The sequence below is a fragment of the Nansenia antarctica genome (genome assembly GCF_963989245.1).
Source record: "Nansenia antarctica genome assembly, chromosome: 1".
NCBI classification, from domain to species: Eukaryota; Metazoa; Chordata; class Actinopteri; order Argentiniformes; family Microstomatidae; genus Nansenia; species Nansenia antarctica.
This window is the reverse complement of record NC_137674.1, coordinates 41727000-41751876: the sequence shown is the minus strand read 5'-3', so window position 1 is coordinate 41751876 and position 24877 is coordinate 41727000. Positions and strand designations below refer to the sequence as shown.

Below are 24877 nucleotides of genomic sequence, written 5' to 3'. Positions count from 1 at the left end.
TATACCGATGGTGAAGTTAGCAAATGAGTATTGTGATTGTACCACCTCCATAGCCGGTGTTATTCACGGGCAAAGACGGTGCATAATAGCGATTTTTGTGTTATGTTTGTTGTAAATAAAAGTTCTATGATGCATTGAAATGACATTAAACTAAGATAATACGATGGTCAGCATAATTTTTCGAATCTTTATTAATAAGCTATTACAGAAACTGTAGTGACATTTTCCAGTTAGAGGTGTACAGTGAACACAAACGATGACGATGTTGTGACGATTTCCATTGACCAATCAACGGTGTGCAGCGTCACACATCACACGCAGCCTGGCAAAAAGGTTCCGGGTCTCAATTTGGTTCCTGGTATCGAAGGGTAGCTAAAGAAGCGACCCGAACCGACCCGAACCGACCCAGGCCGACAAATGGAAAAGCGCCAAAGAAGCAGGCCAGCCCGGGCTGACCCGGGTCAGCCCTCTAGTGGAAAAGCCCCATTAGTGTCCTGGCAGTGCAGCTGCCTCGTGTTGGAGGTAGCAGGTCGTGCAGAGGGTGTTGCTCGTCATGCATGTTCCTGACCAGCTTCACTGCAGCCTCCTCCCTCCTGGTCTGGAGTGATGGTAGGGGTTGTGAGATCTCACCAGCTCTCCTTCTGATAATTCTGCAGGCACGTGTCTGGACTCGCTCTAGCTCAGCCTGTTGTTTTTTAGAGCAGCCCACCAAGAGCACTGAGCTGTATTCCAGACACGGCCTGATGAGAGTGGTGTAGATGGTGATGAGGTCATCCGCAGGTAGACCGTGTCTTGCCATGACCGTGAGATAGTGCAGCCGCATGGAGGCAGTTTTTATTGCCTTCTCAATGTGCACATCTCGTAGGCTACATGCTCGATGCTCCTACTGTAACTGGGACAAATGAGATTCCTTATATGAACATATATGAACATTATATGAAAACTATTACTAACTATAGGGGCCCACGTCTTGCAAAGAGTGAAGCTTGTGTGGGCTACATTGGGGTCAGGCGCGGATCTATGGGTGGGCCTGGGTGGGCCTAGGCCCGCCCAGATTGACAGCTGGCCCACCCAGTCAGATTCATAAAAATACATATTTTTTTATAATAAAAGTTTAAGATTAGGAAGCCTCTGAAAAGCGAGGGAGTTATGAATTGTGACATACTGTATTGGTTATTTAATTGTGCTTGTATCCCTGTCAGTGCACTAACTGTCTCTGACAGCAGTAATAATTTCACTTTAACTGCGGGGGGCAATATAGCGCTGATCTTAGTGAATAGGGCGGGTTTGGCAATGATGTTCATTTGCATGTTCCCCTTTCTATGCAAAGTTTCCCCTCGGGGACATTAACGTATAATCAATCAATCAATCAATCAATATTTTGCTCCCCTTCTCGTGAGTCGCGTGTATCTCTGGCTGTGTTTACGAGCGAATCATGCGAAAGGGAGCAAGATATGGCAAGGGACCTAACCCTAACCACTAACCACTAATAAGCTCATAATTCATGTATTAATAAGAATAAATACATATAGAAATTTATTTCGTTATACTGTGTGTATTCGTTCATTTATTTGTTCATACCCAGTGAGCAATTTTACGTTGATTAGACGTCTAAACAACGTCTAAATGGCCCGTAGACGTCTAGGCGAAATCGAGGCTAAATATCCGCCAAATTGGAAATTTAAAAAACGTCTATGTTTAGACGTTGAAATGCCGTTGAAACATAGACGTTGTTTCCCTGTCTATGTTTCAACGGCATTTCAACGTCTAAACATAGACGTTCTTTCAATTTCCAATTTAGCCTAAATTTAGCTTAATTATAACCTAGACATTGAAACACCGGTGTTTAAACGTCTAGGCTAAAACAAAGCCAAATGGAGGTGAAATTGAAACGACTGTTTCTATAGGCATTTCAACGGCAGACTATATATAGCTGTTGAAATGCAGTTTAAACAGACGTTTCAATTTCCAATCAATTTAGCTTTGTTATAGCCTAGACGTTTAAACACTTAGTATAAGTAGACAAATACAATTTTCATGAGTAATAAGTAAATATAAATAAGGAAATATGAATAGGAACATGTATTTATTTAGGGAACTAGTAAATACGAAATAAAAATAAGGAAAAAAGAATATTAAATATTAACAATGTTGATTGTTGTGGAACATTTAACAACATAATAACATATTTAATAACATAATAACAATTAAATAGGAACATTTAACTAGTAAACATTTAACTAGTAAATACAAAATAAAAATAAGGAAAAAAGAATATTAAATAATAACAATGTTGATTGTTGTGGAACATTTAACAACATATTTTTAATAACATAATAATTAAATAGGAACATTTAACAACATAATAGTTTTTATTGACAGTTATGAGACAACATTTAGGTTGTCTTCTGTCTGTAGCCAGCACCGCCCATTCTGCCTGGGGCCTGCTTCAGGTGATCTCCGATGCTCGCCCTTGCCTCCACCTCTGTGACCTTTTTTAGTTTCATGACAGCCTCTGTAATTAAATAAAGCAAAATAAAAGTTATTTTCACAGAAGAATCCCATTTAAAACTTTAAAAAGCAAGAGTAAAGAGCCAGATAAATTGTGGATTGCCTACTATGTGCCAAAGAAAATGTAATATGCTTGAATGTCTGGTGCCCTGTAGCTCTTGTTCCTATAGTGAGCAAATGTTTGACACTCGCCACAAAATAATCTGTAGTATGCTACCACCCACCCTAGACCCCCGTGTATGGATAGTAGAGTTGAAGCCGTTGCTATAGACAACAAACCTTTAGTGCACACCTTTTTGATCATGTCAAGTTAGCTGATGACGGTGCAGGCCTGATCAACAACAACATGGCGGCCTACAGTACAGAGGATAAGTTAACCACCTAGTATAATGCTGCCTGGAAAATTACCTCAGCATCGACAAGACCAAGGAGCCGATTGTGGACTATAGAAAGGGTAGCAAGAGGAAGAGAAGAAAAAAGCCCCACCCCTTGCAGATACAATGCTTCTTGCCCAGTTATCGGTTCCAACCTACCCAATATGACACGGTACAGGGCAGTCTGCCCAAAGGCCCTCTTGTTCCGTACAATCATTTCAACCCTTTGAAGTTTAAATATTTTGCCATCTCCATTGAACTCATTTTCAGGTGTATTATACATTGAACTCATTTTCGTGTATATTACATTTTTGGGGGTTTAAATTTGTCGCGGTAAATGCAGCCGTAAACTTTTATTTTAAATTATCACCATGCTTTGTCGGAAATGTTCCTTCTTCAGCTCCTCCTCCTGCTCTGTGAACTCTGTTTCTGTCCCCAGCTGTCGCAGTGAAAATGTTTGCCCTGGCTCTCTCCTCCTCACCTCGTCCAAAATTTCGAGGAGTAGGCCCACAACTCTCTTCTGGAATGCTGATGTAAATCACAATGTAATAAGTTAAACAAAGTGAAAACATTCCGTGCTTAAGCAAACCGCAAAGATCTCACAAATATAACCATTTCTGACTGAGGCAATGGAAGGAGCTTCTTCTTTTGTATTTTCACATACTTAACAGGACTGAAGTCAAATAACATGAAATGTTACTAGCTTCAATTGGAATTCTTACTGTTCTCTGAGACTGGGTGTTTGTCTTTAGGTCCTGTTGAGATAGAGAGCATACGAACAAGTTAGCTAAATCAGTTTGGAGCAGAAGAAAAAAATCACAAACATGCAGATAATGGTGAGATGCATTTGAATACATACGTTTAGGGGGAGTCAGGCTTTTCTGGGGTGTACCAACAACAACATGTACCAACAACAACATGATTTGAACACGAACCTCTAGGAGTCCTGGTCTGTGCTGGTGGAGAGTCAGAGAGGGCCACTATTGAAATGAGAATGAAACATGTTAGTGATACAGGTCACTAATACAGACCTGTAAGCTTCTTACTATCAAAAGGAAGTACCATTGGAGCTCTGTGCCCTCTGTGGAGTCAGGCGTTTCTTGGACAAGCCTGAAACATAGAATGATTTGTATTCAACTGTTAAGGGTCGCTCTAGACCTCATCTGTGTCAAAACATCAACAATAACTAAGACATGCTGTGACAACGTGATTTGAACACGAACCTCTAGGAGTCCTGGTCTGTGCTGGTGAAGAAATGAGGGCCCTGGACCTTGATATTTGACTCAGCCTTCTATGTGTCAAGTCTGAAACATAGAATCATTTGTATTCAACTTCAATGGGTTGCTTTTGACTTCATCTGTGTCAAAACAACAACAACAACAACAACAACAACAACATGATTTGAACACGAACCTCTAGGAGTCCTGGTCTGTGCTGGTGGAGAGTCAGAGAGGGCCACTATTGAAATGAGAATGAAACATGTTAGTGATACAGGTCACTAATACAGACCTGTAAGCTTCTTACTATCAAAAGGAAGTACCATTGGAACTCTGTGCCCTCTGTGGAGTCAGGCGTTTCTTGGACAAGCCTGAAACATAGAATGATTTGTATTCAACTGTTAAGGGTCGCTCTAGACCTCATCTGTGTCAAAACATCAACAATAACTAAGACATGCTGTGACAACGTGATTTGAACACGAACCTCTAGGAGTCCTGGTCTGTGCTGGTGAAGAAATGAGGGCCCTGGACCTTGATATTTGACTCAGCCTTCTATGTGTCAAGTCTGAAACATAGAATCATTTGTATTCAACTTCAATGGGTTGCTTTTGACTTCATCTGTGTCAAAACAACAACAACAACAACAACAACAACAACAACAACATGATTTGAACACGAACCTCTAGGAGTCCTGGTCTGTGCTGGTGGAGAGTCAGAGAGGGCCACTATTGAAATGAGAATGAAACATGTTAGTGATACAGGTCACTAATACAGACCTGTAAGCTTCTTACTATCAAAAGGAAGTACCATTGGAGCTCTGTGCCCTCTGTGGAGTCAGGCGTTTCTTGGACAAGCCTGAAACATAGAATGATTTGTATTCAACTGTTAAGGGTCGCTAAGGGTCCATTTAACCCGTTAAGGGTTGAAATGGAGACTATTTACAAAGGATGAGTCAGGTCATAAATTCATACAGAAAAATTCCAGTTAAATCAATAACTAGGGGTGTAACGGATCACCAAACTCACGGATCGGATCGTGTCACGGATTTAGAGTCACGGATCGGATCATTTTCGGATTAACACAAAACATTTTTATCTTTTTATAAAAACTACCTTTTCCTTGAACATCACTGCTGCAATCTGGTTGCCAAGTGAAACCTAACTTTACCTAAATAATAAAGTGAAATCCTTTAAACATGGTATATAAAAAAAAGCAAATAAAGCAAAGCAGCCTCAAGTTTATAACTTCATATTCATTTTCAAAAAGATGATGTCCACATTGTCTGGGGAGAGGGTAGATCTATTTGCAGTCACTATGTCTCCTGCTGTGGAGAATAATCTCTCGCTAGGAACTGAAGTAGCAGGCACAGCCAGGTAGCGTGGCTCAAGCACGTTGACCATATTTTGAAACCCTCTGTTCTCCACAACGGAGTATGGCCTCATGTCTGTCGCGATAAACTTCCCAATGGAATTTGTAATGGCTTTAGCACGGTTTGAGTCTGCAGGAATGGGTTGTTTAAATGACATTTGGAGAAGTTGTTGAGCTACCTTTTTCTTGCTCCCCGGTCAACACACCAGGGTGATGTCGAGTCAGTGAGTACGTCACAGATTATTTTTTTCTCTCGCAGGGCTCAGGGTATCAGATTTCAGGGTATCAGGTAGGGATGCTCCGATCTGGATTTTTGGGGCCGATACCGATCACCGATATTTTTCCTCAAGATCAACCGATACCGATACCGATACCGATTTTTTTAAAAATACATAACTGTAGGCCTACTGACTGGATAGCCTACATATTTTTTGCTTTTTAGACAAAAGTTTTGATCCATTAGGCACCAAGCAAACGCAGACCCATTTTTATGGCATAGTAAAAGTCTGGCCTATCACCCAGTTAGGGCCTGAAGCCCAAGTCAGTGATATGGCTGTATAAAAGACATCATAAACGTGGCCTTCATGGTTTACATACTGTTACATCCTCCTATGTTTTCTGTTCAGTTATCTGTCTTCCCCAGGGGAAAAAAAAAAAAAAAAAAAAAAAAAAAAAATCGGTTTTTGCGATCGGCCATTTTTGCCGATCACCGATCGAGTCATTTGGAGTGAAATCGGCCGATTTAAATCGGTGGCCGATAAATCGGAGCATCCCTAGTATCAGGTTGCACACAGCTTCATGGCAACTCTACGTCGTGATTTACAAGAGACATTAACTAATATTAAGTAATGTTATTACTTGATTACATTTTGCTATTGTTCCGCAGGTACACATGCGTTCCGAACTGTGGAGGGTGGATTATCCGTGATCCGTTACACCCCTATCAATAACCCTTAAAATCAATAACTTAAAATAAAAAAACACAGAAATTAAATGCCCACAATGAATCTCACAACCACAAATGTTACACATACCATTGTAAAATATATATGTATTTATAAATAAATGAATAAATTCTCATATCAACACCCACTTTCATCAAATAAAAAGTTCGTTTGGGATGAGATCGCCTGTCTGATCTGCTCTCCTGTCACTCAATTAGCAAGTGCAACAGTGGCTCTCAGTCAGTAAAAAACAATGGTGCCATTTCACTGACAAGAGTAAAGAGAAGGAGAAATGGCTCAAGTGTACAGGTTACCTCAATGTTTAGGTACCTATTAAGCATTGGGTTTAAATCCGAAATTTTAGGCTACCTAATAGGCGCACTTTCACTTGCGTTCATTGCAAATCGGCAGCAGCTAGCCAGCACTATTTGCCTGCAGTTAGACAAACCAAGGCCATAGCCTGTAACGTTAGCTAGCTCCACGCGGCCAATGGCGATTCCTAGAGTAGCCCTAACTTAAGCTTCCAATTCACCCAAAGCTGGTTAAACTCATAGCAATGACATTACGTTCTTTTCTGCAGTGTTTAACAAACAATCAAGTAACGTTATCTAAAACTCTAAAAACGTATCTAAAAATCTAGATAACGTTAACGTAGCTTTGTGTCGTAGGTTAGCACTTGCTAACCGCTTAGCTAGTTTCATTTACGTTCTTCGACAGCATGGTTTGTACAACGTAAAAACAACATATTTTTGTACTCACCCGCAAATACCCCTTCAAATACCCAGTTAATGAATTTGTACAAACCTTCGTGGTGAAAGGACAGGGTTTTCGACTTGCTTCACTGAAAATGTGATGTTTTCGCTGGTGAAACTGCTATGTGACCTTCCGCGGCGAGGATTAGAGGTGTGTGGAGAGGTGTGTGGTGCGATGACGTATGGTAAGAGCGACGCTTCATTGAACTGCTCTGCTCAAGTAATACTTTATTATTCATTAAGTGATGGTAAAAATGCCAGCACATGGATATATATAAATATATATCATCCCATAAGTGGGTAAAATGTATAAAAATAAGAAATTAAAGAAATGAAATAAAATCATCAAGTAATTTAAAAGTCATACTAGGCCACCTCAGTCCCTCCCCCTTTTGTCCTTTCTGGCTCATTCATTGGCTAACAGAGGCAGAATGGGGACGAGTGATTGGCCCTCAGACCTGTCAGGCATTTCTGTGCTTCATAATGAGCAGGAGGTGTATTGGGACTACCTGACATTTATTTATAATGAGTACATTGTAATTAACACAAAATGTTAAGAGATGTTAACTCCAAAATAAGATTTTGCTGGTCTGGAAAGGAGAAAGCTCAGCTGGAGGGAGCTCTGGGGAATGGAGGCAAGCAACATCAGCTTCATCATCAGAGCTACCTATGATGTGCTCCCATCTCCAAAATACCTTCACCAGTGGTATGGTGAGGACCCAACCTGTGCCCTCTGCCCAACTCCAGCGACTCTCAAACACATCTTGTCCGGTTGTAAGACCAGCCTCACACAAGGCCGCTACACCTGGAGGCACAACCAGGTCCTCAAGAGCCTGGCAGCAGCTCTTGAGAGCAAGAGGAATACCACCAACTCCTTGCCCTTGAAAGCAACCAATTCCATCACGGCACCAGCATTCATCCGAGAGGGACAGAAAAAGTCCAACCATCCTCCAACCAAACCAGAAGCTGGACAGCTAGCCATGGCCCGGGATTGGAAGATGCTAGTGAATAAATGAATAAAATGTTTAAAATGTTTAAAATGTTTAAAATGTTTAAAATGTTTAAAACAAGCACATTTATTCAATTAAAAGCTTCACACACCAAAGCCACGTGTCATTATCACTCTGCCTGTCAAACGTGCGTGTGTGGATGTATCAACTCGTCTGGGACGTATTCTGACAGTTTAGAGGGGTTTAATAACGGTTTTAATGCATTTGAGATAAGTAGAAAATATGTTTAGACACAGACCGCATTTATCTGGGTTAAAGGACAGCGACGTATAGACGCAATTTAAACCACCACTTCCGCATGAATAACTATGCTGGACTACATGGAATCTCAGAATAAATGACGGTCTGGTATATATTTTGACAATCTACAGGCGTTTAGGGTATTAATTTAAACTCAACGTGCTGCTAGACTAAAACAGGTTTAGACACAGACCGCATTTATCTGGGTTAAAGGACAGCGACGTATAGACGCAATTTAAACCACCACTTCCGCATGAATAACTATGCTAGACTACATGGAATCTCATACTACATGACGTCTGGGACGTATTCTGACAGTTTAGAGGGGTTTAATAACGGTTTTCATGCATTTAAGATAAGTAGAAAATATAGCCGTAATAAAGCTGGTCTATATTGGTTTATATTCTAGACGCGAGGTTGAAAAGACGTCTATTGCTCACTGGGTACATTCATTTATGTACCTATATATTTATTGTTAATTCTGTCAGACTTGGTCCTCCATAGTTGATGGTTATTGGTTAATTCATTGACTATTGCGTGCGCTTGAATGCCTTGCGTGTGTGTATTATAATAACTTGTTTGGCTGTCCGTTGCATTCTCTGGGTAGACAGGTACTTTATTTATTTTCCGTTCGTTTCATGGTCTGCATAGTGATCTCCTCCAGTCCCTGCGAATATTTTGCGTGTGCGCGTGCGTGCGTGTGCGTGTGTGTGCGTGTGTGTGCATGCGTGTTGGTCGTACCCAAATGTTTCGAGCACCCACGGGCAGAAACATAAATCGGCGCCTCTGATCGCGAGCAGTGGAGCCCCTAGACTTTTGGGGGCCCTAAGCAAACAACATTATGGAGGCCCCTGGTAAGGGTCTTAGGCGGGTGACGATGTGGACATTTTAAAATGTATTTATTTCCCTGACACTAAAATATAATACGGTTTTACGAAGTTCGCGCATAATGCGCGCGCTCGTGTGTGTAAGTAAAAAAAACAGTCTGAAAGACTAGCGTCTCTTTTACAAAGGAGCCCTGGCCAAGACAGCCACAATACAACAATTACATTTGACATAATAAAAGCACATAAAAACATGCAAAGCACATTACATAAAAACAGTAAAAACAGTACATGACCACAGGTACAGTAGCACACCTAGTACACATTGCGACATACTGGACCACAAGTAGCATACAAATTACATGCAACATGGAGCATGTAAATGATGCATGTAAATGCATGTAAATGATGGATCTTATCATGAATCATTTTTAAAGGCTTTAATATAGGCTACATGATGTATTAACTATTTGTATTTTGTACCCAGATGTCAAATAAATACGTAACAAATGAATAGTTAACTTAAAAAAAAAAACTGCCCCGCTGAACCAATGACAAGGACGGGGGGGCGGTGCTTCCCATCGGTCCGGCCTATCAGTGTCCTAGATTTGCCGCTCGCTCCGGGCGGCACATAGAATCCGTTCTATGGATAAAGGTCTCCAGACGTTTGGAGCGAGAGCAAAGCGGAAGTGGAAACGGCTGGCACCGCGAGACTAGCCAGCTATCAATAAACTACAATTCATCAGAGCAATTGCGCGTCATCTCCCTGTCATCAGAATGATCACGCCCCTTTTTGGGTGATAGAAGGGGAGAAGTTTGACTGGCGGTCAATGGGAATTTCTGGTCTTCGCTACTTTAATCCGATAAAATAAGAAAACCGTAGTGCTTTTTAGATATTATTATTATTTTGATCGCTTATGGATTATTTTTGTACGTCGCCAAGTTTGATTGTTCTATTCAATAAATGCTCTAAAACGTACTTTTCATCTCAGCGGATTGTTTGGCGCGTCATTACTAGCCAGACCCTGGTTGCGTCTCTCAGCGACTTTTTACTTTTGGCTCTATCTATCTATCTCGCTACAGGTGTCATATAACCCTAACCCATATCCTGCCATATAAAAGTACCTTATTGAATCTCCAGGTAATGTATTTCTGACATCCATCACTTTTGCTGTCGTTAAGATACTTTTTTTTTCTGTTTTGGTAGTCTGTCCAATGTGACAATTGCCCTCCTCCACCGGCCCTAGTTTTGGATCGAGCTTGCTGTTCATTATTTTCATGATAAAACGTCATAACATCTTCATATACACCATACAGTAGACACTGAACAGTAGACATAAGACATGTTCATAAATGTTTATCTTATATGTGTATATGTTTGTGAATATGTGAATATGTTTTCTGTTTTTTTGCACCTTCGGAAGAGCCACTACAATTTCATTGTATAGGCAACTGTACAACGACAATAAAGTCTATTCTATTCTATTGCAGTGGCGGCTGGTGCAAAAAAATTTGGGTGGGGCACAGCAGTGTGGCGGGGGATTTTTTTCCCGCGTGCACGATTTCCCCCCCCCCGCGTGCACGCGCATAAAACACGCACTGGCGTTACAACCATTGTATAATTTCAACTTTCACCTTTAAAATGACCGTGTGGGCCATGGAGAAGTTACCCTGTCAACTACAGACACTGAGGTGGAAGAGTGACCGGTCTATGGACGTCGGTACGGTCCAATACCCAGTGTCAGACAAGGAGGAAGTCTAGTCAACAAGGCTAGTACAGGCCTCACAGCTACACTCAGGTTAATAAAGGTAGCAGATGAATATGTGTACTATGTGTCTGTGTGACATGGCTACATCAATGAGCAGAGATGAATGCTGCAGTCAGTAGTACAGTACCATCTATTTCATAGACACATGATGGATGATGATGGAGAGTGATGGTGGTCAACACATTCAATGATGTATCACAACCAGACCATGTCAGAAACACAACCAGACCATGTCAGAAACACAACCAGACCATGTCAGAAACACAACCAGACCATGTCAGAAACACAACCAGACCATGTCTGTAACACAACCAGACCATGTCTGTAACACAACCAGACCATGTCAGAAACACAACCAGACCATGTCTGTATCACAACCAGACCATGTCTGTATCACAACCAGACCATGTCTGTAACACAACCAGACCATGTCAGAAACACAACCAGACCATGTCAGAAACACAACCAGACCATGTCAGAAACACAACCAGACCATGTCTGTAACACAACCAGACCATGTCTGTAACACAACCAGACCATGTCTGTAACACAACCAGACCATGTCAGAAACACAACCAGACCATGTCAGAAACACAACCAGACCATGTCTGTAACACAACCAGACCATGTCGGTAACACAACCAGACCATGTCAGAAACACAACCAGACCATGTCTGTAACACAACCAGACCATGTCAGAAACACAACCAGACCATGTCTGTAACACAACCAGACCATGTCTGTAACACAACCAGACCATGTCTGTAACACAACCAGACCATGTCAGAAACACAACCAGACCATGTCTGTAACACAACCAGACCATGTCTGTAACACAACCAGACCATGTCAGAAACACAACCAGACCATGTCAGAAACACAACCAGACCATGTCTGTAACACAACCAGACCATGTCTGTAACACAACCAGACCATGTCTGTAACACAACCAGACCATGTCAGAAACACAACCAGACCATGTCAGAAACACAACCAGACCATGTCTGTAACACAACCAGACCATGTCTGTAACACAACCAGACCATGTCAGAAACACAACCAGACCATGTCTGTAACACAACCAGACCATGTCAGAAACACAACAATGCATCAGCTGAGTTAAAGAAAACCAACTCTTACCTTTGATGACAGAACATGAGCCGTGTTTACCTGTACCTCCGCCTTGCCCCGCGCATATTGCTATGAATAGTTCGAAGATAGGTGCTTGCACGTTAGGTGCGAGGCTGCTTGGTTAACCCATTAGCGGGAACATGATTAGTTGCACAAAATAGGCTGATTTAATTGACCATGAACATCAGAGACAGACATTACGAATGTTCATTTAAAATACTCCGGAAGCCCGAAGTCCGGAAAACCGGAAGTCGGGAGTCCTCAGCATAATGCATTGTCTGCAATACAACCGGAGATTTCTTGGCCAGGGCGCACAAATGTGCGTCCTGGCCAAGAAATAGAGACAGCCAATTGGAGCGCTGCTACAGCTCACGTGTAAGCGAAAAGTATTCGTCCTGGCATAGACTTGCATTGACACGGCGCCCCGCGTTCTCCCCTATGTATTTTAACAGTGAGTTTTACACACACACACACACACACACACACACACACACACACACACAGATAAAAATGTTTATTGTATTGGAGGATTTTTAATGAATGCTGATAGGCGCCGACAGAATATCAGCCGCATTTTGTGAATAAACAATGTTTATTTAAAAAAAAAACTTTTACAAATCCAAACTAGGAAGTGAAGGTGGGGGCGGCGCCCCAGCGCCCTCTATCGGCCAGCCGCCACTGTTCTATTCTATACAGGATAAATACTGATTAACAGTAGGCTACTTTGGCAAATGCCCATTGAACAGATTTATTTATTTTCCTATCTTAAGAAAACTAATGTAACACTCCCATCTGAAAAAAAAAAAATTTGGAGAAAAAAAAGTAGGAAAAAAAAATTTTGGAAAAAAAATTTGGAGGCCCTTTTTGTTTGGTGGCCCCAAGCAATTGCCTTGGTTGCCTCTATGGACGGGGCGCCTCTGATCGCGAGCCCGGTTGTGTTCCATCCATCTGGCTGCTCATACATAGGTCTAAAACGTGCGGTGATGAGTTTCACTCAGGCCTACCCAGATTTTTCCAGGCCTACCCATCAGCCACTTTCTGTATCCGCCACTGATTGGGGTTGGATGGTTTTACGGTTAAACCGAAAACCGGGGTTTCTAAAAATAGGAACGTTTTTTTTTACCAAAACCGTCATGAAAACGGACTTATTTTTTTCATTATTATTTTTAACATTTAATCACAACGTCATACATTGTTATATTTAATAAACGCCATAAAAGTGTGTGGGTGAAGATGCTAAGAAAGAGATTTTTGTAAGACAGCCTCCCTCCATGCGCATGGTCAGCGAAAATAAAACCATGGTAGGCTACAAACTGGGGAAATTGCGTTAATGGCGTTAAAACAAAAATAACGCCCGTAATCGATTTTTTAACACAGGAATTAATATGGACAGCCCTAGTTTTATTGACATCATGCTGGACACTGTATCCTACATAGTTCTAACCTCCAGTCCCAGATCATTCTCTAGCTGGTAGTATCACATGATCCAGTATCACGTGAGAGTGTGTAGCGCATCTGTGTTCTCTGGGCTCAAATAAGGTCCATATCGCTCATTAAGATGTCCGGTTTCGCTTTTTGCCGTTTTTGCGGCTTCAAAATAAAAGCGCGAGTTACAATATGAATGGACAGTGAGAGGATCACAATTTTCATGTTCAACAATTTTGATCTTTAAAATGTACATATTGGTTAATTAAATGTAATTGTACACATGCCTATTATATTTGTATAAACTGGACTGTACATAATACGTTTTTCAATTAATCTCTGGTACCACTTTATTCGGCAACACTATTAGATTGTGGATCAGATGAGTTTGAGTTAAAGCGCTTAGCAAATATTGGTGGCTATTTACTTTGGCCATACACTTTAAAGTGCCCGAAATGCACAGCGTAGGACACATATAATTGACTGTACACAAATTTCCCAAGGCTAAACATGATTTTTACTACCACTGTACTCAGCAACACATACAAATCAAGTGAGTGGGTGTGAATCAAAGGGAGTGGGGAATCAAATTAGGGGTTTCATAGCTTGGACCTTCTGTGTCCCTGCAGTTAACAGTATGAATTCTATCATTGGTATCCACATTTCCAGAAACAGACAGATGGGAGCAGTTGTGGTATGCTTGTGTGTTCTATAAAACAGTCATATTTGGAGAAGACATAATGTGCTCACATTAGAATGCAAACGAGTACTTTGTCAGAAGGAAAAGTAATTAAGTAATTAATAGAGTTTAAAGAAGTCGAAGCCGCCATGAAATTAAGGTTAAATAAAGTTGAACTTGGGCGCTCTTATGTAGAAGAAATCTTAATTAGCAAAAACCGGAAAAGGCTGGGCGGATTGTCACTCTTGCAGCTTCGAGAACACAGATGTGCAGCGCGCAACCCAGTAGTCAGTCAGTCATTCGGCTGGAACGGGAATAGAATGATTTCTAGACTCGTTTTAGTTTTCGGCGCGTGGGTCTGTGTGCATTTTAATTTCTGTACTTCTGAGAGCTATGTGTTGGATGATAAAATCGGATTAGGAAGAGTATTTGATGGCATTGGAGGTTTAAGCGGTGGAGGGGTAAGTAGCTATCGCTAACATTACTTCCTGGTTGAACACTATTATGTACCATTCATCAGTAGTTTTAGAAAGTTTGGATAACCGTATTCTATTCTGCTTTGTTTTAGGCAACATCTCGTCTACTCGTCAATTATGCAGAACCATACCGCAGCCAGATATTGGACTATCTGTTTAAGGTACTGTACATCGAATGTGATAATAAGTTATTATTAATAACCGATTGTTTTGCCCTGCAACTGTAATTGATATTAATATTAATATTTCTTAATGAAATATGACGCCATCTCATTTTCTGTCATCAGCCAAACTTTGGGGCTTCTTTACACATTTTAAAAGTTGAAATTGGAGGTGATGCCCAAACCACAGGTAACTAAGGAGAACTCCTTGCAGGCTGCACTAGATCTATCAATCATTCTGGTATTGTCTGTCATAGTAACCATTTTGATTATGTAAATTGTTGTGTTGTTTTCAGATGGAACAGAACCATCACATATGCACTATGAGAATGATGAGAATTTCTTCCGGGGCTATGAGTGGTGGCTGATGAGAGAAGCCAAGAAGAGGAACCCCAATATTACTCTCATAGGTGTGAACATAGTTAATATAGCCTACTTTCAGATTTTACAATTTTACACTTACATTTGTGGCATTTAGCAGATGCCTTTATCCAAAGTGACTTACAGCAAATACATTTTGTCTAAGTAAGTGAATCATCTATCCATCAGTCATCGCAAGAAAAAAGTAATCTATTCACCACACTTACCACACTGTACCATGAAAACACAACAGCTGACATTTAAAAAGAGATGCCATGTGTTTGTCCAACTGAAACATAGCCTGTTTTATTGGATTTGTGGCTTTACTGCGTTGTCTTCTGCAAATGCCCAACAATGAGCTGTTGATATTATCTTCTGTGTTTTATAGGTTTGCCATGGGCCTTCCCTGGCTGGATTGGACGTGGGAAGAACTGGCCATATGACTTTCCTGATATAACTGCATCCTACGTAGTATCGTGGATTATCGGAGCCAAGCAATACCATGACCTGGATATCGATTATGTTGGAGTACGTATTGCTTAATTTTGTGGTGTCTGTATTTAGTGGCTTGTATCGGTACCAGAATTAAATTATATGATGTGAATAATATGTAAGTGTACGTGTTCACCTGTTTTACAGTACCCAGCTGTGGAACATTACCTTAACCTGAACTGTAGTATATTTGCAATACAGTTTGATATGATGTTGCTTTGTTTCTGAAAATATAGATTTGGAATGAGAGGAACTTTAACAGCAAGTACATCAAGGTTAGTGAAGGCAGTTCTCATTTTTATGTTCAACTATACTGTAATAATCAGACCGATTTGCCATGACAATATATCAACAAGATGATATTGTGACAGAATAATAAAAAAACAAAAACAGCCACCAACATTTGGTTTTATTACAGCCCGTGATTTGATAATATATAGCGATATGATATTCTCAAAATCTTTAGTCCCAACTTCTTTTTAAATATTAGTTGTATGTGCCTGAGAGCATATTATTTGTTGCTAAGGTGCTCCGAGACACGTTGGATAAAGTTGGCCTAACTGATATAGGCATCATCGCAGCAGATGGAGACTGGGGCATCTCCAAAGCCATGGGTGTAGACCCGTACCTCAACGACGCTGTTAAGGTTGTAGGGTAAGTAAGGGTCTCGGACGACATATTCTGAATTGGCACAAAATAGCATTTTCAATTCCACCATACTGCAAATCATTAATTTATTTTTCTTATGCCATGGCACAGCTTGGCGTTTGTGCTTGGAATGCGTCTTGATAAACCTGTTCAACTGGTAGTGGAGTTGAAAAAAGGCTTAGGTCGACAATTTGATTCCCTTCACTATTCAATGCTGACACATTTTGGGAGCAAGCAAGCTCCTTCATCAGAACACTTTCATTTATACCCAGTGACAAGTGAACGAATACTTAATCATGAAAGCACAGAAAAAGGTACTGAATATTCAGGGGAATACTCTAGGCCTATATTAGAGCATGAGTCCTTCCTGGGTGTTTCTTTAAATTGTATGGATTGTGTTTGTTTGTTTCTATCACAAGTTCTGCTACTCAACAATCTTGGAACACTTTGCAAGTTCAATTGAGCAATAAAGATCTTTGGTTTTATAGGGAAGGTATTGACTCTGACCTTAAATGTTGGTGGCTGTTTTATTTCTCCCCAGGAATGCCGTTAATGACTAACACAGCTAGACACATAATGAATATGCATGCTCAAGTCTGTAAAGTAGGCTACATTATTGCATGGCACTGGCATGGGTTTAACATTATATTACATGTAAATGTAAACATTAGATGGTGATGTGAGATGGATGTAGTACATGTAGTCAAAACCTAATCTATTGCTGTGTGTGTCCCATTTCTCCACCCTCCAGTATGCATGGATTTAAAAGCATGGGCTCTATTATACCAATCCTTTCTCATCTAGATTGAGAATGTAATGTAAGGGAGTGCACAGGTGCATACTTCAGGAGAACGGTGGAGAAATCGGACACAACATATGACTTTTCAATCACCTTCTCACTGACCTCTCTCTCTCTCTCACCATCACTGGGGGTAGCTGCTCCGGTACACAATGGATAAGAGTGGTTTGGAGAGGGTCAAAATCATAGCCAGTGATAACCTATGGCAGCCCATTACCTACTCAGTGCTTGCCGATCGAGAGCTCAGCGATGTGGTAGACGTGATAGGGTATGAGTGTTTCTCTTCTGTTAACTCCTATGAGACCATGTGTTTATTCTTCACAGCTCTCTTCAGTTTATTTCGTGCTTTCTTCGTTCTTTTGTTTGTTTTATTCTAACTTAGTTTGAGTTGTGTGCATCCTTTCAGGCTGATGACCTTAATTGCTCAACAAAATGTGTTTTGTGTTTTTTATTGACATCAATACAGTAGGTCTACGTGATTTGCAGACACACTGTGTGTGTGTGTGTGTGTGTCTGTGTCTGTGTCTGTGTCTGTGTCTGTGTCTGTGTCTGTGTCTGTGTCTGTGTCTGTGTCTGTGTGTGTGTGTGTGTGTGTGTGTGTCTGTGTTGACCGACTTGTCTATGTTTTTGTGTGGACTGACTAGGGCCCACTACCCAGGCACCACTACAGTGATGGAGGCTCTGAAGACTCAGAAGAAGCTGTGGTCGTCTGAAGACTACAGCACCTTCAATGACGAGGTGGGCGGAGGCTGCTGGGCCCGCATCCTCAACCAGAACTACGTCAACGGGCTGATGACTGCGTATGTAGTAGCACACCAGTATAGTAACCCTTCTTGTTTTTAGTTTTTAGTTTTTTTTTTTTTCCCTTAGCACCAGGGGAGCCCCCCCCCTCCCAAATTTCGTTGTTTGGTACCTGTACTATATCAATGACAAAGACCATTCATTCATCATTCATCATCATTCATATACTGCAATCAAGCTTTGTTTTGCAAACCTACCCCGAGACATGGTGCCACTGAGATAATGAATAGATCTTAACTTTTGCCGCTTGTGTTCGTAATTTAGTTGTCCGCTTTGTGTGGGGATTGCCGTGGGAAATCTATTTCTTATCAATAAAGAGAATACTGACAAATGACTTGAAACTTCTATAAGCTTCATTTTAATGCTGCAGCAGGGAGCATAGTTACGGTAAGTCGCGGGAAGCGACATGCCCCAAGTGTCCCCCTGAACATCAGCCCCCATATATAGTTAGTTCTGCACGTACACTATTTGTGTTATAACATGTTCTTATTTTAGCACCATATCCTGGAACCTGGTTGCCAGTTATTATGAGAACCTCCCCTTCGGGCGAGACGGGCTGATGACTGCAGAGGAGCCGTGGAGTGGGAACTATGTAGTGGAGTCGCCCATCTGGATAACTGGTAATCTATTGGATTTAAATCTCATTGTCTCGACATTTAAACTAGATGTCATGCTATCCTTCTTTGTCTGTGTGACTGCAAGACCAGTGTCAGGTGACTGCTGAGTCATTGTGGTGGAGCCAGTTGAGCATGATGATGTGTTATTTACCTGCCCTAATTTGCAATTGTACAACTGAATTTACTTTTGAGGAAACATTATCGCCTGCCAGGGCATTACAAAACCCTCACAGGCCCCCTGTACAGACATATATTTTATATTTTCTATAAAAGTTTAATATATGACATAATATCTTCAAGCCCACACCACTCAGTTCGCCCAGCCTGGATGGACGTACCTGCAGACTGTGGGTCATCTAGCACATGGCGGAAGTTACGTCGCCTTGACGGACGGCAAAGGAAACCTTACTGTTGTCATTGAAACCATGGTCAGTGTTTATTCACCCAAAGTTTCCCTGTCAACGAGGACATTTGTTCCAACCCATGTCGTTTGATTTTCCATTTATATGATGTTGTAGTGGCCTTTCTTCTGTTGCCTTTTTGCCAGTACTATTGATGAGTTCCTAATTGGATAAACACTTAATTTACACACTGTAAATCCCTTATATCATCTCTGGACTCCTCTATTTCAAACGAAGATGTGCACAGGCTCTCTCAAGAACCTACAATCTAAGCAAACTATCTGAGATAAGTCACTGAGCTTCCTCCTACTGGATTTGCATACGTATACTTGTCTTGATGCAAGGATGGTATGTCTAGTTATATATATATATATATATATATATATATATATATATATATATATATATATAACTAGACATAATATATATGTAGAATGCTTGAGAAACCAGTTTTTTTTCTCTCTTTCAGACTCATGATCATTCTGTTTGCATAAGACCTCCACTGCTGCCCTTCAATGTCACATCTCAGAATGCAACGTTCCAGCTCAAGGGGTCTTTCGTGAGTACTGTTATGGTCTTCTATGGCTCTGTTGCGGTGAGTAAATGATTGATACACAGTCTTATGTCAGTTTTTTCCTCGTCCTAGGAAGGAGTCAAGGAATTACAAGTGTGGCAGTCAAGGTTCGACTTCAAAATGAAAAAGCCGACCTTCTTTGAGAAACTGAGCCCATTGAAGGTAAGCAGACCTAGCTTGACAACTGTGTTTTTTAATGACAAGACATCTCTGAGAATGTTCGACAAGATGACATTTGACAAGATGACACCTTTCAGTATCTGAATCTAGTTTGAGAACGGGGTCTCGCTCTGTGTGAGATTCCTCCTCATGATATTTAATATCGACCAGGTTTTATGGTTTTATGTTGGAGATGCTGTTTTGATGTTTTTTTTCTTCTATGGTTCTTTGTCTCCCTCACAGCTTTATGATGGCTCGTTCACCTTGAACCTGGATGTCGATGAGGTTTATACTTTAACCACATTAAGAACTGGACAGAAGGGGCGTTACACAGACCCACCTGCCTCTGCCTCCTTCCCCAAAATATACAAGGATGACTTCAATGTCCGTAAGTATACTGACAATTAGCAATGTCAGTGTTATTTACATATAGAAAACAGCTAATGAACAGGAATTTGATTGAAAAAGGATTAGTATTAAAAAAGGGGCATGTGTGAAAAATTATCCAGGTTTGGAATTATTGTTCCCTCTCTCTTTCTCTCCACACGCAGCAAACCCATACTTCTCTGAGGCCCCTGACTTTGCTGACCAGACAGGGGTGTTTGAGTACTACATCAACCTGACCGACCAGGGTCCTCACGTCTTCACACTGCGCCAGGTGGTCACCCAGATGCCCGTTACATGGGCAACAGATGCAGACCAGACCATTAGTGTCATCGGAGACTACAAATGGTGAGTGAACATGGTTAGGTGCAATTGAGCTCCAATCCACAGATAACCTGGCCAAGAAGTGCTGTATTTTCTGGACATGAAAGCTAATTTTGCATCATGTGCCCATATTCACAAAGCCTCTTAGTAGGAGTTTTGATCTTGGATCAGACCACCTGTCCATATAGTCTTATTCATTATGATGTAAAAACTTAAATGCATCTTAGATCAGCACTCCTACTATGAGACACTTTATGAATACTGCTCCAGGTCAAAGAAAATTCTTCTCAAGAAGAAATTTATGTTTTTATGACATTTTCTCTACATGACTCTGGTTTAACACTATCATACACTTAGAATCACAGAGGCATGCAACTTCTGAGTCCGATTTTTTGTGACTTGTTTTCCAGGCAGGACCTGACAGTCACATGTGATATCTTCATGGAAACAGTTAAAACCGGAGGTGTGTTCGTCGCAGCCAGGGTAGACAAAGGAGGGGGGTCTGTTCGCCACGCCAAGGGAGTGTTCTTCTGGGTGTTTGCGGATGGCACCTACAAAGTCACCAATGACATCGGTGAGTATTTTACCCAGTAGTCTTTGAAGTGACATATATGCTGCATCCAGTTTCCCTACGCTTCTCCTAAAGTATGCCCTAGTGCACTTCCTCATCTAAATCCATGTGGGGGAGTACATACTTAAGAAGAAGGGTGGGGGAAAAGTGAAACAGCAACTACACATGTTCAATTATCAGTCAATTGTCTTTACACAAAATATTTATTTTCCATTAACCAAGTCTTCTTTCCACAAAAGGTGGTCAGACTGTGCTTGCAGAGGGAGATTCTGGAACCAGAGCCTTCAGTTGGCACACACTCACCCTCACAGTCAAGGTTTGTTCACTTTAATCGCTGTTCCAAGGAACATTTAATATCTGCATGTATCTCTGTTTGTTATCACTTTTCTTGCGATCCTAATGACTTCTACCAAACAACGTTTGGTGGTTTCGAGGTACAGGTATATTTCCCATCTGTTTTTTGTTTTCGTAGCACTGTTATGACAACAGGTGGTGTGGTTAGCACTAATGCTGCATTCATGTGGTGTCGGAAGATAGGGAAGTCATTCTTCAGACTTTGTTGTGTTCATGTGCTTTTAACTCGGAATGTGGGAACAACATGGACTCTACAAAAAAGATGAGTTGCATTTTAATGCTCAGAGCATTTAAACAAGAGATTGATAGCTTCCAGTTTGTTTGTTTTTACACATTACATGTGAGCAAAAAACAATATAGAATAGAATTAATAAAAAAGTGTCTTACCATTAACCAAACATTGACTTTTGTCCGCCATGTTTCCGCGCGTATGTGACGTCAAGTCAGCAAGTTGTGTACCAAAATTATCCTTGACTTGCCGAGTTGTTGTTCCAATTTGAGCGGGCGTTCGCGTGAATTTTTTTCATTATCATTCAAATTATAATCAGAATATATAATCTAATTCAGATTATTCAGACACCACATGATCAAATCAAATCAAATCAAATTTTATTTGTATAGCGCACATGAATGCATCATAACACAAGAACTTCCCTCCCTGGAAACATTTAATTGAATTGAAAACTCTCTTTTTAGGGTGAATATGCCACAGGGATGCTGAATGGATACCCTCTTTGGAAGAATGCTGTGGTATTGGCACCCAAGAATGGCTGGGCTGCTATTGGGACACACTCATTTGAACTTGCACAGTTTGACAACTTTGCCGTAGAGGCAGAATGATCATTTGGTTCCTTCTGATTTGCTGAATGTTTGTGTGGTGTTGATTATGCCTTGGCCATGAGTTTTTTTAATTTTTAATTTATTGATACCTTCAATTATACAGATTTAAACCCTAAAATGTGATTTTCTGTCTCAAAACAATAATTTTAAACCTGGGTGATTTTGTGAAATAAATAATCGTTTTTCCACTGATGTTCCATAAGGTGTCTTTTTAAAGGGGATTGATTTTGGATACACCCAATTGTTATAAAACTGCTTTTGGCACATTCTTTTTGTCTTTCTTTTCTGTCAACTGATATTAATAACAATGATCAAATATAATACAAATCATTATTTCACAGTTGCTTCTAAAGTTTGGATCCGATAATTGCTGTAATGGAGTAATGCTGCATTTATGACATGTTGGAACTAAGAAACTCGGAAATGTCCAACTTGTAATCTCATAGAAAGATGATACTTGAGTTTCCCACTACTTGGAGATGTCAGAATCAACCAATGTAGGAAGCTCTACACTAATAAATGTTTGAGGAGGTTCAGAGTTTCATTTGAAACAGCATAACAGCTGCAGCAACCTTTTTGCACTGAAGTTACACTCACGGAGCACAAACACATTAGGCTACTAATATTGGGTAGGGCCTCCCCTTGCTCTGAAAACTCAATTCTTCGTGGCATTGATTCCAAGATGTTGAAAACATTCCTTTGAGATTCTGGTCCATGATGATGATATGATTGCATCACGCAATATTTCTGCAGATTTGTCAGGTGCACTTTCAAGCTGTGAATCTCCCATTTTACCACATCCCAAAGGTGTTCTATTGGATTCAGATCCGGTGACTGGGAAGGCCACTGAAGAACACTGAACTCATTGTCATGTTCATGAAACCAGTTTGAGATTACATTGTCGCCATGAAGGGATGCACATGGTCAGCAACAATACTCAAATAAGCTGTGGTATTCAAACATTGAACCGATTGGTATTACTAGGCCCAACGTGTGCCAAGAAAACATACCCACACCAATACACCACCCCCACCAGTACAGCTTGTACTGGACAGCCAGGTGTTCCTAATGAAGTGTTCAGTGAGTGAGAGAGCAATGAAGGTTTTATGAATGTATTATAGGATGATCAATACTTTTTTCAAAAAAACATTGTCTTAAATCCATATTATAAGTCTTTCACAGAGTTCATTTATATCAGAGTATGAAGGTTATATTAAGTGGCTAAGTGATACCCCGTGAAGACGGGCTTTGTTGCGTAGCAACGGAAAGAACGCCAACCGACAACAACAACAAAGAATGGCCGAGGAGGAAGTAGAGAAAGTCATCCATCGCACCACTAATAATCGTGTTTTTATCAACAACCTTGACTCGTATGCTGCAAAATGTATTGCAAAGGTAGTATCATTTGAAACTGTATCTATGTAGCTGATATGGCGGGTCGTGTTCTGTATGCGATGACATTTTGATGTTGTACAAGGTGAAGGTCCAAGAAAGCCTAGCTCCGCCAGCGAGCCCACATGTGTTCTCTCTGTCTTAGCCACTTTCTTTCTGCTGTCAAGTAACTAGCGTCAGCCTTACTGTATACGCTTATTATGACAAGGATAAGTAACTGGCTAACAATGATCGTCAGGTTAACACTGCATCTAAAAGTTAGGCTACTTGAACCACATCTTCCCAGTTCCACAATTGCCCACGTCTTGTTGTGCAGTTCTTGTCTGGCTGTGTTGTCGGAGCATCGCTGATGGTGGACGCTGGCGAGCCGGAGCCGGAGGAGGAGGAGAGGATGTCCCGAGATGAACATCCTAAAGTCAAGCAGGGAACTTTTCAAATAGTTGGTACCATTACAAACAAAACAAATGACAGAAGATCAAGTTATGTCCTGGAGGAATATTATGTAAGTAGTACAGTGTGTAACTAACAAATCATAGGCCTTTGCCCTTGCGAATACATATGTCAAGCAGCTAAGATATCACTGATAATTATCCAGATAAACTACAGTTGGCACAATAATGGCACTAGATTCTTCCATTTGTAGTGTTTACACGTCAGTTGTATATCCAAGGCACTATTGCACATCAATTTCAACATTGCCTCCTATTCAAAAACAGGCTCTTAAAGCAGTCGATTGTTGAATGCTTTATGCTACTGTATCTGTTTTCACAGCAATTGAAAAGGCAGGAACTTCTGCAGCGGCTGATGGAATGTGATGTCATCATTTACAACATCACTGAACATGCTGAACAGATAGATGAGGCCTCATGGGCAATCTCAGGTACCATCAGACTCAGACACAATGTAGTCAGTAAAGAGTTTGCAGGGTTGCCAGCCAGCCTCACCGTTGACCGTGACCATCACGGTTCAGATCCCCCTTTCAGGTCTCATACCAAGTCAAATCACACAAGTTTACTGTGATACTCTTGTTCCCAAATAAGCTATGATTCATAAAATAACATACCTGGCCTATAATTCACACTGAGCAGAACTGCATACCTCTGGGTTGTTTTCTGGCTAAATCCACATGGTGTGTAAAGACGATAGAGAGCAATTTTATTAATACAAATCAATAGGTGTTTGTTTGCAGATAGTGAATTGTACACAGTGACTGCTGATATGCTGATGCTGATATGCATTTAATACTTAATTTCTCTTTATTTGGGAGTGCATGAACACAT

At 40.9% G+C, this 24877-nt stretch overlaps 2 protein-coding genes across 3 annotated transcripts in view; both read left to right on the top strand.

Annotated features, from left to right (window-relative positions):
- The first annotated feature begins 14549 nt into the window (after nucleotides 1-14549).
- galcb (galactosylceramidase b) lies at nucleotides 14550-22439 on the top strand. 2 transcript variants are annotated; one of them, XM_080540142.1, is made up of 17 exons: nucleotides 14550-14705; nucleotides 14813-14881; nucleotides 15008-15071; nucleotides 15178-15291; nucleotides 15630-15769; nucleotides 15970-16008; nucleotides 17318-17448; nucleotides 17825-17980; nucleotides 18477-18601; nucleotides 18899-19026; nucleotides 19469-19558; nucleotides 19646-19735; nucleotides 19976-20120; nucleotides 20284-20464; nucleotides 20851-21014; nucleotides 21251-21327; nucleotides 22062-22439. In XM_080540142.1, exons 1-17 carry the CDS (start codon nucleotides 14565-14567, stop codon nucleotides 22203-22205), a joined length of 1998 nt encoding a protein of 665 aa, XP_080396268.1. In that variant the 5' UTR covers nucleotides 14550-14564; the 3' UTR covers nucleotides 22206-22439. The 2 variants fall into 2 exon arrangements, with proteins under 2 accessions (XP_080396268.1, XP_080396269.1); XM_080540143.1 differs by lacking the exon at nucleotides 17318-17448 and adding an exon at nucleotides 16260-16387.
- Nucleotides 22440-23501: 1062 nt separating this feature from the next.
- ak7b (adenylate kinase 7b) overlaps nucleotides 23502-24877 on the top strand; it is a gene marked incomplete at both ends in the record, with an annotated part of 7157 nt that continues 5781 nt past the window's right edge. Inside the window, 3 exons of the mRNA XM_080532270.1 lie at nucleotides 23502-23600; nucleotides 23914-24099; nucleotides 24369-24477. Of these exons, the coding sequence (XP_080388396.1) occupies nucleotides 23502-23600; nucleotides 23914-24099; nucleotides 24369-24477 (394 nt within the window). The remainder of the gene's footprint in view (nucleotides 23601-23913; nucleotides 24100-24368; nucleotides 24478-24877) is intronic.

Coding starts and splice junctions, on each gene's coding strand:
- galcb (XM_080540142.1), top strand. CDS start 14,565: ATGATTTCTAGACTCGTTTTAGTTTTCGGCGCGTGGGTCTGTGTGCAT. Junction 14,706..14,812: donor GAGGTTTAAGCGGTGGAGGG/GTAAGTAGCTAT, acceptor GCTTTGTTTTAG/GCAACATCTCGTCTACTCGT. Junction 19,559..19,645: donor TCCAGCTCAAGGGGTCTTTC/GTGAGTACTGTT, acceptor TCCTCGTCCTAG/GAAGGAGTCAAGGAATTACA.